The 15586-nt window shown below is 35.5% G+C and overlaps 2 protein-coding genes across 4 annotated transcripts in view; both read left to right on the top strand.

Moving 5' to 3' along the window:
• The first annotated feature begins 285 nt into the window (after positions 1–285).
• Positions 286–9904, top strand: itk (IL2 inducible T cell kinase). Its single transcript, XM_067456558.1, has 17 exons — positions 286–560; positions 715–819; positions 969–1050; positions 1181–1303; positions 1466–1497; positions 3582–3733; positions 4361–4426; positions 4542–4596; positions 5115–5194; positions 5309–5454; positions 5735–5809; positions 6467–6635; positions 6730–6946; positions 7668–7732; positions 7811–7929; positions 8053–8210; positions 8604–9904. The coding sequence occupies exons 1-17, from the start codon at positions 423–425 to the stop codon at positions 8670–8672; spliced, it is 1851 nt and encodes a 616-aa protein (XP_067312659.1). The 5' UTR covers positions 286–422; the 3' UTR covers positions 8673–9904.
• A 1092-nt stretch (positions 9905–10996) lies between these two features.
• cyfip2 (cytoplasmic FMR1 interacting protein 2) overlaps positions 10997–15586 on the top strand; it is a 47346-nt gene continuing 42756 nt past the window's right edge. For 2 of the 3 annotated variants that reach the window (XM_067457518.1, XM_067457519.1), the window contains exon 1: positions 11000–11158. The gene's annotated coding sequence lies outside the window, so the exon portion shown is untranslated. Of the gene's footprint in view, positions 11159–15586 lie in introns of all 3 variants that reach the window. The other variant, XM_067457520.1, reaches the window with a different exon arrangement.

The raw sequence follows: 15586 nt of genomic DNA on the forward strand, positions 1-15586 counted from the left end.
GAAACAAGCTTAGGCTATAAATCATACAAAATAAGTTTTTAAAAAAAAATTAAAATGCAGAAAGTTTTCTGTGAAGGGATATAATTAGTTTGCACAATAATAAAAAAAAACACTATGAAAACATTAAAACCCAGTGTGTGTGTGTGTGTGTGTGTGTGTGTGTGTGTGTGTGTGTGTGTGTGTGTGTGTGTGTGCGCGCGCGTGCGTGCGTGCGTGCGCGTGAGTGAGTGTGTGTGTGCATGCATGTGATTGCTTGAGAGTTTGTCTTATGCAGTCTACCTCAGGAAGTGGTTTACCTAATGTCTCCGGAAACCTACGCTTTATACATTGGTATGAGCTCGACAAGTGTATAACTAGTGATTGGCACATATCATTTGCCATGAGTCAACCTTCCATGTTTTAGTTAAATATCAAGTTTCACCATGTACCAGAGGGTCATCTTAAAGGAAACACTGTACAAGAAATCACAACAAAAGAGAAGAACTTCACCGTGCAATTACAAAGAGAGGGATTTTGTGCTAAACACAGAGAATCTGACATACTTTGAACATCGTCCTGGGGTATGTATTTCCACCTTCTGAAGACGTTATTTTAACTGTCAATATATCTGAAAATATATAATATCCTTTTTCACTTTTTTTATAGCAAGTTAAGAAAATGTCTGCAATGAACTGACTACAGAGTAACATATCATTACTTTTTATATCGTCTTAGAAAAAGCCAATTCAAAAAGGCTGCATTGAATTGTCTCATATCAAGTGTGTGGAGATAGTACGAAGTGATGTTCCCATACCCTGTGATTACAAGTACCCTTTCCAGGTGAGATTCAAGTGGAATAATGTCTTTGTCGGAGACAGTCCTTGTGAATATTGTCAATATTATGCCTAGTCTTTCATAGAAGTCTTAAATTAATTTCTTTGCTGTGATTTTTGTTCACAATGCTTAAACGCTTTGTTGTTTTTTGACAGATCGCCCATGACAGCTACTATTTGTATGTGTTTGCTCCAGACAACGACTGCAGGTTAAAATGGGTCAAAGCTCTGAAAGAAGGTGAGCAGCTGTTACAGAAAGTGATCGACAAAAAAGAGTTTTCATTGTAGAATGAAATGTTGTTGTTTAAATGACACATGTCAATGTACTTTATCTTTTGTATTTTATATTATTTCTTGAACTTATGAAGCGACACAAAATAACAACTTGTTTGTGAAGTACCATCCTGACTTCTGGGGAGAAGGGAAATGGAGGTGTTGTCATCAGACAGAGAAGCTGGCGACGGGATGCAGTGAATACTATCCCAATGGAGGTACAAGCTCATTTATGTTTTGAAGTATATAAAATAGCTGCTCATTTTTAATCAGATCACTTTATTGTCACTCCACCATGAATGCAGTAATTATAATGGGGAGTATGGTGAATCTTGAGTCCTTTTTCATAGTGTTCATAGTTGTTTCATTTCATCCCACAGCCAAACCACTTCCCCCAACTCCAGATCCAACGGTTTGTCATCCAATCTCTGTTCACTGTTTCTGACTTTCATATGCCTATGGCATCTTTTAGACTTCATTGCCTGGTTTCATAGATGAGGCTTAGACCCAGACTGAAATGCATATTTGAGCAGTTTTAACTGAAAGCAACTTGCACTGACTGACATATCTTAAAATATTTCAGTGCCATTGTTTTGTCTCAAAATGCAACTTTTTTTTAAGAAAACCTACTTAAATGTCTTAATTTAACTAAAGCCTACCCTTATGGGAAAAAACATTTTTTCAAGTGTGCTATTAGAATATGCTACTTCTTTTAAACTAAAAAAAGATAAGAAAAGAAAGTATACTTTCAGTCTACTTTGTATGTACTCCTGAGAAATATAGGCTATAGCTTATTTGATGTACTTCGCAGATATATAGCCTAAAATTGCACTTAAGTAGGTCTATACTTGACTTATGCTGATGGAAAGGTATATAGAAAGGTATAAAGTATATTTGGCCTATACTTTCTTGATCGAGATATACTTAAAAGAATGCATATTTTCACTGTTATATGGTAGCGCTATGGCACATCTTCTACAGAATCTCCGGATCAAAACACAGGTGACGCAACCAAAAAAAAAAAACATTTATTTATCCAGGTAAACTGTTTGAGAACTACTTCTCATTTACAAACATGACCTGACCAAGAGGCTGCAGAAATAAATTAGAAACATACTGTACAACTGTACATACTCATACACATAACGTTATACAGCAAATTATTGAAGATTTCGTACGCAAAAAATAACGCACTCATATACTCAAACATTAAACCCCAAATAATCTGCCTAACCTTACGACCCAGGAAGGGTTAACGACTGTAAAGCTTTGGGGTTGGAGTTGATGGACTCGAACTACTCAATCTTAGACTGGGTAAACCCAGCCTGATCTGCCAGTGATTTGATTTGGCCCTCGACTCAGTCTGGAAACCTGTACATTCATTTCTACTGCTTTTGTTATACTTTTGCAGGAATCAATCAAGACTGGCTTATCTACCTGACACGCTATTGGCGGGTTTAACACGATGACAGATATAGAAACGATGGGACTTGTTGCCTGTTGATCACACTTCTTGTAGTCTGATTAGTTGAATGACTATCCAATTGCATACAGAGTCATTCAAATAATGCTCATTGATCACGCCTCTTGTGCAGTAAAAAATACAGAGCAGACTATCCAGACAAATGTTCAATTTTAAATTGAGCTTGGTCTGGTGATAGCCAGACAAACTCAATCTATTTGATCATCGTTTTGAATCCCATACGTAATCTTTGACAAAAATGCGATTTTCTCAGCCTTTTAAATTTTTTTGCTTGTTTAAATAAACTTACGCAGAAATGTTGATACAAAAAGGGTGAAGGTAGAATAAAATGTTTTTAAATTGGAGTTAAAGTACAGGTATATTTCAAGTATACATTTTTTTATAGCCTACCTAAATAGGAATGTATACTTAAGGTGCCAAAATAATATCTAAATAACTATTTAGGATATTATGTTCACTTAAATAAAACTTACAAGTATACTTGCAGTATAAATCTAATTAGCTGGTAGTTTACTAAGTATACATTCAAAGTGTACATTCATAAACTAAAAAAAGTATTTTGGTTGTAAACTATCAGTATACCTATAGGTTAACTTGTATAGTTGCAGTACAAATGAAAAACTTAGTTATAAACTAGTTGTGTAATCAAAGTTTACTACTGTTACATTTAAAGTATAATTTTATATACACAAAAATGTGGGCAAATTTAGTTCCAAATAGTAATCAAACAGTACATTTACCAGAAAATATATAGAAAACAGAACATTTACCAGAAAATATACTTGAAATTTACTAAAGTATACTTTATAAAATGAACTTGAAGTATACTTATTTTTCGTAAAGGCTACTCCTGGCTTAATCTAAACCTTGTCTGTGAAACCAAGCAGGAATGTTTTACTGGCATTTATTTTTAGGTATAACATTTTAATGTTTCTGTTATGTTTGCTGTTGAAATGCTTAGTATAATCAGTGTTTGGATGAGATAAATTGAGCTGTCTGTATTGATCCTCTAGCGACGATCTTCAGATCCAGAGGACAGGATTGTTGTGGCTTTGAGGAATTTCAGCCCTGTAGAAGAAACAGACCTGCCTCTACATAAAGATGAAGAGTATTTTATCGTAGACTGTTCTGAACCAAACTGGTGGACTGTGAGGGACAAAGACGGGTAAATATCTAAAACAATTTTTGCAGCCTCATGTTAGATTTATCATAATGCCTTGCAAAAGAACACCTCCAATGTGAATTTCACATATTACATAAACATACGTATAAATGAATAAATGTTTTATATTTGCCAAATGAGATCATTAAACAAAATGGCACACTCTTTTCACTCACCGTCATGAATATCAGGCACAAAAACCATAAGATAGCATGAAAAAAGGACATAAGTCCTTGCTGGAGAATTGTGAGTAATTTACTGTAGTAATACCTTATAATGTTTCCATAATACCAAAATACTAATTAAAATGTAAATGCCATCACCTACAACAACAACAAAAAAATCTGCATAGTGATTAATATTCAGTCAAAGCCAAGGTTATGTTTATTAACTAAAATATACTTTTAGTATGTTACATATAAGTATAAAGTGTAAACAATGACAAGAAGTCATTTATAGAGTGCCTTTTATATAAAGCTTATAAAGCAAATTTAATATTAAAGCCCAAAATATAGTCAACAAGAAAAGAATTGTAACAACAACAAAAAAGTTTTTAATAAAAGTAGGAAGTAACAAGTAAAGTAATGTTTACAAGTAAACATTTTTGTGCTCTTTTCTCTCCTTTTACAGAAATGTTGGCTCTGTGCCGTGCATATATATTGCAGAAAAATGGTCAAACAATATTGAGAAATTTGAGTAAGTTCTGTATGTTACAGAATAAAACTCTTTATGTAAAACATTTTTGATAAAAGGTCTTAAGTTCATAATTAAAGATTGTTTAAGCACACTGTAATGTTTTGTGGTTTTATAGGTGGTACAATAAGGACGTGACTCGGACAGAGGCGGAGGAGTTACTCATGAGAGAGGTAAGGCAGCCAACAACACTCAAAATATGTTTTTTATATCAGTTAATGTTTCCAAGAAGTCATATAAAAGTAAACTTTAACTTTGTTAAACACTTACTCAAAATCTGTGCATCACTTCAGTACATTTTCACAGTTTTTGGGCATTGCAGAAAGTTGGGGTTCTTTGCAAACCTGCAAGAGCAACATCTGCAGACGCTGCAGGCAAAAGTGTGCAGAGTTCAAACAGAAATCTACAGACCGTAAAACCAGAATGTGGCTGTGCCATGTTTCCTGTCATGACAGTCTCGTGTTATGTTTTAAATATGAGAGGACATTCAGACATACATGTGAAGGCTGAAACAGTTCATGTCCAATTGATTATCAGTAACTCTGCCACAGAGCATTAGTACAACATTTACATAAACACATTTATCTATTTGACCAAAAAAAAACGTATACTTTCTCATTTTTGGTATTCATTTTGGTTAGTATTTAGATGAATATGAATTTATGGTTAACATTATATCTTTCATTTATAGAACAAGGACGGGGGTTTCATGGTTCGTGATTCAAAACATGCAGGTGTACACACCGTGTCAATATTTTCCAGAGTTTCAGGGTAAACACTTACTTGCAATTAAATAAATGTTACTTGCAAAGAGATATCTTACCATTTTGAACAAATCTTAAATTGGTGTTCTAATGTTTTTTGATGAATGTCACTCATTTGCAGGTCTAATGGAGAGAAGTATCCACTGGTTAAGCACTACCAGATCAAAGTACAGAGAGAAGGTGAAAAGGTCATGTATTTCTTAGCTGAGAAATACCTGTTCTCAAGCATCCCGGAGCTCATCCGCTATCACCAACACAATCCGGCAGGTAAGTTATTATACTATATATTTATATTATATTATATTATATTATATTATATTATATTATATTATATTATATTATATTATATTATATTATATTATATTATATTATAAAAGGCATTATGTTGAATAGTGTTTACTACATGATAGGCTATTAGGCTATTATGTTTTTAAAAAATGGTCTTTTCAAATCTGAAAGTTGCACCGTGATGATTTGATAAAGCTTTGGATCTTTAAGCTGAAGCAAACTGCATAAGAACCTTTTCCTTCTCCTTTTTTTTGGGCAGGTTTAATAACAAGATTGAGACATTGTGTGTCTAGAAGTGTTCCAAATTCTTCAAAGATGAAAGAGTTGTCTTCAGGTAAAATTCCAGCAGTAAAGTAAAATTTTATGTATTTCATCATTAAAATGTCATAATATTAATAGTGTTTTTTAAAGAAATTAATCATTTTTAAAGAAACTAACTACTTTTATTTAACAGGACACATTCAGTTGATCAAAATGACAGCAAAGACATGTATAATATGTTACAAAATATTTTTATTTCAAATAAATACTGCTCATTTGAATGTTCTATTCATCAAGGAATCGTGAAAAAAAAATGTAGCGTGGTTTCCATGCTAAGCAGCATTGTTCAACAGTATTAATAATAAGAAATGTTTCTTAAGCAGCAAATCCGCATATGATTTCTGAAGAATCGTGTGACACTAAAGACTAAAGTAATGAAAAGTAATAAATTAATCTTTGTCATCAAAGTAATAAATTACAGTCTATAATGTTTTAAATTAGAAAAATAGTAATAGTTCAAAAAATGACTGCTTGACATTTTGACATTTGAGACTTCTTTCAAAAACATGTTATACCAACCCCAAGCTTTGAAGTGTGTGTGTGTGTGTGTGTGTGTGTGTGTGTGTGTGTGTGTGTGTGTGTGTGTGTGTGTGTGTGTGTGTGTGTGTGTGTGTGTGTGTGTGTGTGTGTGTGTGTGTTTTTATACTTATGTAAACCCTTTCTTTTACAGATAAATGGATGATTCACTCTGATGAACTGATATTAAGTGAGGAACTGGGCAGTGGGCAGTTTGGTTTGGTCTGGAAGGGAAGCTGGCTTGACCGGCAGGTGGCAGTTAAAACTGTCCGTGAGGGTTTCATGTCAGAGGAAGAATTTAAAGAGGAAGCACAAGTTATGATGTGAGTAACTCATGCTGTGTGTTTCATGACTATGAATCCGAATTACCATGAGAATGCCATGAATGTATTGGTCCCTCACTGTCTGCCTCCACAGGAAACTGTCCCATGATAAGCTGGTCCAGTTGTATGGTGTGGTCACTGAGCGCTCACCCATCTATCTGGTATTTGAATTCATGGAGAATGGCTGCCTAACAGACTACTTGCGTGCCAAAAAAGGCGGTCTTTCCAAGAAGGTCCTACTGGAGATGTGTTTGGATGTAAGTGAGGGGATGGCCTATCTGGAGAGCTCCAACTTTATCCACAGAGACTTGGTAAGTGTAAATAGAGTCTTTAAAGGTGCACTATGTAAACTTTTAACTGTAAACTATCCAAAAACCACTAGGCCAGTGTTATATATTGTGCTCAGTTGAGTACTTACATTATCCCAAATGTTTCCAACTATTTGTAAATCGTGAGAAAATTGCTATTTCAACCAAGGAACCGGAACGTGTGAGGAGTCGTCTGTCAATCGCGTAATATCTGCGTTATCCTCGGTTTTCGGTTTTATTTTGCAGAAACGCTTTATAGCAGCGTGTCATAGCAGCCGCTGAGGGAACCCACAGAATAAAGTCATAACATAATTTTTATCACAATCAGATCATGTATCTAATATGATAAACAGAGCTGTGTTACCTCATAATCATGACTGGAAAAGCAGAAGGCCCGCGACTGTGGAATAATAAAAGTCCCGCTGCTCGCGAGGCGCGTTGCGTTCATTTTGTTAACAATCGTTTCAGCGGCCTTGCGCAGCTCCCACAACACTGTCCTGCTCTGCTTCATATATTTCGGATTGTTTTCCACCGGCTGTGAGGTGAAGACCAAATGTCCCAAAATTCTGCAATCAAACTTACCGTCATCAAACTACGCCTTTGTTTTGAACAGGCAACCTCTAGCGGGCGGAAAAGTTGCATAGTCCACCTTTAATGAGTCAATTTCTTGCTTTATTGTGACAAACTTTTTTTCATTTGTTCCAAAATCTTGTTTTTTTAACAGGCTGCAAGAAACTGTTTGGTTTCTGAAGATAATGTGGTGAAGATAGCAGATTTTGGAATGACAAGGTGAGTGGTACTGCTTCAATATTTCAGAGACCCATGTCACTACTCAGTGTAATGGAGCATTCCCACCTGTATTGGCAGGTTTGTCCTAGATGACCAATACACCAGCTCTTTTGGGTCCAAATTTCCAGTCAGGTGGTCCTCTCCAGAGGTGATCAAATTCGGGAGGTACAGCAGCAAATCAGACGTGTGGTCATTTGGTGAGTCCATATTTATCCACTAGACAATGTTAATCAGAAAAAAATCAGTTGATTTTAAATGAATCACTCAGCTTTATCCAAATATTTAGTTTATCTAAATATGCATTGATGTTCCCTTTGCAGGTGTGCTCATGTGGGAGGTGTACACTGAGGGACGTATGCCCTATGATAACCGTAGTAATGCAGAGGTAGTGGAGGCCCTAAATGCAAGACAACGGCTCCTGAGACCTCGTCTCTGTCCACAGAGTGTGTATGAGTTAATGCAGTGGAGCTGGAAAGAGGTGAGTCCACCACAAACAGCATCAGAAGCTTTCCAGTATAGCAAATGATCTCAACAAACTATCCTTGAACTATTTCTGTATTGATAAAAATATAACGTCACACCCCATAAAGGTTGTTCAGTTTTACTGAGAAATCCTGTTGTTGTGAATAGGGCCCTCTGAGGAACTTAGACAAGTTCCCATTTTGTTTCTTTCACAGTTGTAAATATTTATTATAGGGTATTTTACACACTATTAATGTAAACCTTCTAATTGTGTTTCTTTTGTTGCTCATGTAATACGCAGCAGGTGCAATTTCGTTGTCCTGATCTGTTTATTCAGTTATTTGCTTACGAGTCTCGTTACTGTCGTTATTGCCACGGCAACATAAACACAACAATGTTTGTTTAACAGAAACCTGAGGATCGACCATCGTTTGCTCTGCTCCTGCATGAACTGGCCTGCCTTGATCAAGAAGCTTGATCCTGATCACACCTTTGCCTTTGAATTAAAGTGACAGTCCACTCAAAAATGAACATTTTGTGATTTTTAATCACCCTTGTTTCGTTTCAAACCTGTAGCCTTTTTTATATATATAAAAAGGGTTATTTTTGAAGAATCTTTGGTCATTCATAAAAAAAAATGGACTATAAAATGATCATAGACACTTGTGAGCTATACTTTGGGAGTCCTTTGTGAGGAAAAGACCAATATTTGAATAGTTTGAACTGTTTTATGAACAGCTGTTATATGTAAACAAGCTGCTTCAAATTTTCTTCTTTGATTTTCAGCAGGTTTGGAACAGCATGAGGGTGAGTAAATAATGACAATTACATTGTTGAGGTGAATTATCCCTGTAAATGAAAATACTGTATATTGTACAAATCAAATATTGTATTTATTTGTATATTTTATTTATTTTACAATTTTGTTTTTTATTTTTACCATTTATTTCACATTATGTTACCGAAGGGTATATTTCCTGTGTTTATACTGTATACATGCATGATTTCTGCAAACACAATTCTGTCCCTTAGGAGGCACACATGAGCCATGTTTTTTTTCATCCACCAGTAAATACTGTTTGTTGCTTTTTAGTTTATGGCTGTTGCATATTCAACAGAACGTCAAATGTGTATCTCCCTACTGATTATGTCAATGTTGCTGTCCTTAGTTTGCATAAGGTTTTGTGCACAATAAAATCACAATTTCCTAAATTATTAGAATTAGTAGTACTCAATTTGAGCTAAATTGTTCATGAAATTTGATTATATTAAAACTACTTTAATATTCATGTCTACAGAGTGTTTCTTATAACTGGTATACATGCATGAGGACATGATGCAGACCTGCTGTTCCTGCTGATTGGTCCATAGTGTCACAAATTCCTTCACTGGTTACTGTGACAACGGCACTGAATAGAAACAGTCCAGCATGCCAATGTTCACTGTATATGCAGCCTGGGGCCATAGGCATCAAATAAATGCATATTTATTATTTATTGTGCTGCTAAAGTGAAACTTGTTTTCCCCAATGAAACAGAAATGCAATCATATTTGTCACTAAAATTCACAAGGCCTGGGCTTGGAGTAGACTTTACAGAGCAAGTGGGTTTTCAATATTAAGATGCTACAGACCCCAAATGATCATCCTTGTGCGAGGAACCCTAATCCTTAAATTTGAAAAGCATCTAGTTTCTTATATAAAGACTTAATTTATTCTGTTAAAAAGGTATCTTATAAATATGTCTTAAATATTATTTGGAAAGTATTAATAATATTTAAAATTATTTTTATTATCAGACTTTTTCTACTCATATACTATACTGTTAAATGTATTATTTATTTATTTATTTATTTATTTACTTACTTATTTATTTTAATTACGTTTTATTTACTTATTTATTGTACTCTATCTTTTATTCATTTCAATCTTTATGATCATTATTTATTTTGACAGTTTTTAAACTGTGGTTCTCATCATTTTGACTTGTATAGACTTCAAATTGTCCAACCCAATATTCAAAGGCCCCCTCTTCATATCCGCTAAGATATTTCTCAAGGTCAAGGTCAAAGTTCATTTATTTAGCACCTTTAAACAACACCTTGTTTTCCTTAATTTAATTATGTTAGTTCAACCTGCTATTTAAGAGATACGTACAAAAATAAAACCAAGTTACGAGAACGCTTGAGAAAAAAGGTAGGTTTTATTGATGCTTTAAAAATTATTTAGTGGGACCCCTCCACCCCCCAATCACAGAGCCAGGGACAATTTCCCAGTTAGTTAAAAATGTAAATATGATTATGTTACAGCTATTTCTGCATTTGATGTTTATTTGATATTATAATTACAGGAATTGTGTTCTGAATAAAAATTATTGCTTTTTATTCAAAGTTATTTGCTGTGTTTTATATGTGCTTTAGAAAATATGCCCTTATAAATGTCAAAGATCAATTCCAGAATTAATATATTGCCCATTATTAGAAAATTTTAAAGTGAATACAGTACGTTTCTATATTATTTGGCTCTTTATAATCCTAAAAACTTAACATCATTGTTCATGACATAATATAAATCGACCACAGTGACAGAGTGCTAAGTGGGTCAGAAGTACAGCAGTCGATTCAAATTTATGACCATGCTCATAGAAAATGATCTAGAATTTGGCCCAACTTTGTTCATGATCATACTAAAATGAATCCTACATAAATCGAAGAATTCTAAAAACCGAGGATGTAAACTGATGACTCACACCCGCTCACATCAGAGGTGCTGTTTTAAATGGGTGCCTGTCTCTTTAAGAGCATGCACTTGCAGCCATTTTCTGCTCTTTGTGTGGGGTGGATTAGCGGATAGAGACCGAACCCAGAGCATCAATTCTACTACACCGAGCAAACGCTATTTCACACTGTTTCTCTCCGCTTTGCACTGACCGCCCGTTAGTTTGGGAGCGGACATGCAATTAGCAGGTAGGTACATGTGATTATTTTAATGAATTACAGAGATGAGAGCGTTCACTCGACGGAGCGCGAGAGATGATGACACCAACCTGCGCGTGTAGCGTTATTCCCCAAACATGATGCTCAGTCATATTTTCACAGCGGTATGTTTTTTTTTTCTTTTCTTTTTTTCTCAAGACAGCGCATATTATGTGCGCGTTCGGATGCGTTTTACACTAATTTGGTTAACGGTTTATTATGATGGTGGTGCAGATAGCATCTCTTCGCTATATGGGTGGGGTGAGGGGGTGCGCGCACGTATCTCACACATCTCATATGTGATCTAACGCGCTTTATCTTTATTTGTTTACATTAGTGCATAATTGGAGGACTTATCTGGCAGTGGCGTTTCATTCCATCATAAGCACATTTTAGGGTGTTTTATCTATTCCTTCCGCGAGCTGTCGTGCGTGCTGCTGGTGTCCGGTGACTGGGGGCTGTTGCTAGGATATAGCCAACCGAACCGTTATTTGGACGCCTTTGATGATTAGGAATTGCGATGTGTGACATAAATTACTGATTTTTTTTGCCTTATCCTTTAAATGCGGGGATGGAATTGGAATCGTGTTATGATGAAGGCCTGCAATTTTGATGTTTTATCATGTTTTTATGCTGTAAAATAGGGTTTAGTGATTTAGTAATTTTTAAGGGATAATTACGGCCTCCCGGGCAAAATAAACTATATTTTGTGGTTATGATGAACAGCACATTGTAGATTATCCTGCTTACTAAACTGCTAGTTATTAATGCAAATAAACACATCTGCGTGAAATACTAATATGATTTGAAAACATTTTGTTAAATTAGTTTTACCCTTCCGCTAAGAAAAATAGTCCATCACAACGTGAACACCAATTGCCCAAGCAACAAGCCGAACACTACAACAGTTTTATAATATTACTGCATTATATTAATCAGCTATCCAAGTTAGTTTTTCCATATAGGCTACATGCAGCTACAATGATCACTTTCTCTCTCATTCTGTTGTTTATCTTTTACCTTTTTTTTTAGCGTTTACCGGTCTTCTTTAAAGATATCAGAGCTTCTGTTCATCTATCAAAGTTTTAAAACATTTTAAATTAAAACTTAAGGCAATTTTCTACAGTTTGACTTGGTAATAGCCATATTAAGTCGCAAGAGGGCGCTGGACTAGACTGCGGGGCGGAGTGATATGAGAGAGATGGCTGTAGCAGCATCAGTATATTGCCATGATCAGCTGTCAAATCCACAGGTCAGCGTTCATTGTTTTTCCCGAAAGAGCTGTGTCAAATCAGAAATTAAGTGAAGCTGAATCAGTGAAGCCGCTTAGCGAAAATTAGAAAAATTTAGGTTCTACTAATTGGTTGTTGATTTATTCGAAGCTGAACTGAATGCAAGCTTGCAGTTGATGGTTAGAAAATATAGTATACAAAGAAAAGTAGACAAAATAATTGGAGAAGTCTGGCATATGTCACCAGAGTGAAGTCTGTCTCAGTGCAAGGTAGAGTTATTAAAATTACGAGCTAAAAAAAAAAAAAACACGTACTGATAATTAATTAGCTCAATAACATGCATTTAGAAAGATAGTACATTTTCATTTCATGCCAATTTTATCGGTGTAACATTCTGCAACATCCTGTTGTGCATAAAGACAAGTTGAACCACCTCATGTATGTCACTTATACATTGTATGTTAGGCCTTTTTAAGGGAACAAGGAACCACTAGTTTCCTGAATACTAACCAAAAAAAGCCTTTGAATGGTTGCAAATATATTCAGTGTTAAAGTACATTGTACAGCACTCATCATAATGAGTCGCTTCACCTGCTGGCAGAACTGATGCATGCATACATCATCAACCACATTTGCCTAATTTATTTTCATCTCAGGAAATTACGACTGAATGATGCAATCATGACCAGTCCAGGCAGACTATGCAGAGGGGTTGTCTCAGTGTGTCCCGTCTGTACGTAAGGGAGATTCGTTCAGTCAGCCATTTGCATGTCCTGCCTGCCTGTCTAGTAATTGTAGCTTAAGGCCTGCAGAAAGGACAGGAGTATAATGTCCCACCGAGTGGTGTGACCCAAATGTGACATTCTTTCAGTGGTTTGCTCTTATGTGAACTACGTGATATTTAGTCCTTATTTTTTGTGTCTTTACCAGTGGATGTCAACTTGGGGGGTCCTCAAGGTGACTTAAAATAAATACAAAAGCATTAAACATTTGATTTTAATTCACCCCATCAACTACAACAATTTTATTTGAAAAATTATGAAGGTTGGATTTTCAGACCTGGAAAAGTTGTTTGAATTAATAAAATCTAATCTCCTTAATCTTATGGATATTTTCTAGATTTGCCAAGCTCTAAAATATATCAGGTAAAAATCTAGTAAAAAATATTTTTAAAAATGCTTATCCTTAATCTTTGTACATTTAAATCATGAATAACTGGAAACGTACGGAGCCGTGCACATGACATGCAGGAAAAACTAGTAGGCTAAATTGTGCACACAATTTATTAATTTGTTCTCTCGATTTATAGATTGTGCGCACGATTTACTAATTCATTCCCTCCAATTGCTAAATTGTGCGCATGTTTTATATGTCAGGGAACAAATTAGTAAATTGTGTTGATGGTTTAGCAAGTCAAGGGAATGAAGTAGTAAATCGTGTGCACGATTTAGCAAAAAAATAAAAAAAAATTGCACGTCATATGCAGGGGCTCCGTAGAAATGTCATGGTGTCTTTGAATGTTGTTGGACAATGTGGGGTTGTAGTGAAAAGATTCACTGGGCTAGATGATGTAAATATAATGGATTTCAATCCCATTAGTGATAGCCTTTATCACACATTTTTAGCATTTCAGGGTGTGTTCACATTTGGCAGGTTTGGTTCGATTAAAACAAATTCCTGCAATTGCTCTGTGGTTTTGAAATTGATTTGAAATAGTGTGAACGCTGCCACCCGAACCCATGCCTTTTTAGGGAGTCTTGTTCCGCTTCCAAACAAACTCTGGCACAGTTCGACTTAAATATGAACACAACATGGTCCAAAGACATCTAAACAAACCAAAAACAGGATGTGATGTCATAAGATGACTTTAAAAAGGACAGAATGCTCAAGAATATCTAGGTGTTTCTCAATGTCAAGGATGCTTCCTTGGAAGGACGGATCCTTCCAAGTCACTTCCTTCAGAGGCTAGGCGAGGCTCCTCTTTAGCATTCGGAGAACACGTAAATGGAACAGGCTAGCAAGTGCACGTCATTGCGTCATTACGTCAGTGAAAACGTCCGTTGGCCATCAATAACGTTATTTGTATTTTTTTAATATCAACACAGTAGTATTTTGTACCGGTATTTAAACGTTAAACTTTACTTATATTTACTACGTAAAATCAGTACTACTAAATATGAACATGGTCAGAACACATCTAAACAAACCAAAAACAGGATGTGATGTCATAAGATGGACTTTTCTTCTTGTCAGGAGCCCATTACATTTCGGTACAGGCTTTAGAAAAAGTCTCCTTGCGGCAAATATCCATTTGTTTGTCTGCAACAGAGGAATTCTGGTGCTGTTTTGACTTCTTTACACATTTTATAAGCTGTTACGACAAGTCCTCAGCTTGTAAAAACACCATCATATGCATGTGTGCCCAGTTGCAAAATATATAACTCATAATCTGTTTTTGCTTTATCTTGTTTGTGTGTAAAAAATGTAGAACTAAATACACTAGGACTAAATTTATCAATTTTGTTTTTGGACTGAACCAAAAGAATCAAAATAATCGAAGTGTGTGAACACTCTCAGTGAAAGGCTTGTGGCCCACGAATCTGTCAGTGGTCTGGTTTTGTGATGCTCCCATAACATATAGGAATGTAGACTGTTCATACCACCGTACAAAAGGGAATCAGCCATTGTGGGAAAGTTTATTCTAGTATTTCAGCATCCATTCCCACAGGCACAGTGTCTACCTCTCTCCCACTTTTTCACCCCCTTCCTGTCAGATCACTTCTTTCGCTTGGAACGTGGTGGTGTCATGGATGTTTTTTCCAAGAGTCCCTTTTTGAATGACAATGATTCAGCTCTCTGAGGTTGTTATCAGTCTGAACATGTTTCACGCCGCCTCATGTGATCCTTTTCAACAGATTAATATGTGCAGAAACCCCCAGGACTCTGTGCAGCCGCTTTTTTATTTTTGTTCTGATGCAGACCATATCTGTGTGTTGAATATGCCACAATTAGATACAATCACCTGCATGAGTTGTGTAGGCAAGGCAAGTTTATTTATATAGCACATTTTATACACAAGGCTAATTCAAAGTGCTTTACATAGAAATTAATTAAAATAGCAATAACATGCATAAGAGGAAAAAAATCATGTGTAAAAACAATAAAAATAGGAACAATTGTAAAGAGA

This window comes from Pseudorasbora parva, chromosome 11 (genome assembly GCF_024679245.1).
Source record: "Pseudorasbora parva isolate DD20220531a chromosome 11, ASM2467924v1, whole genome shotgun sequence".
NCBI lineage: Eukaryota > Metazoa > Chordata > Actinopteri > Cypriniformes > Gobionidae > Pseudorasbora > Pseudorasbora parva.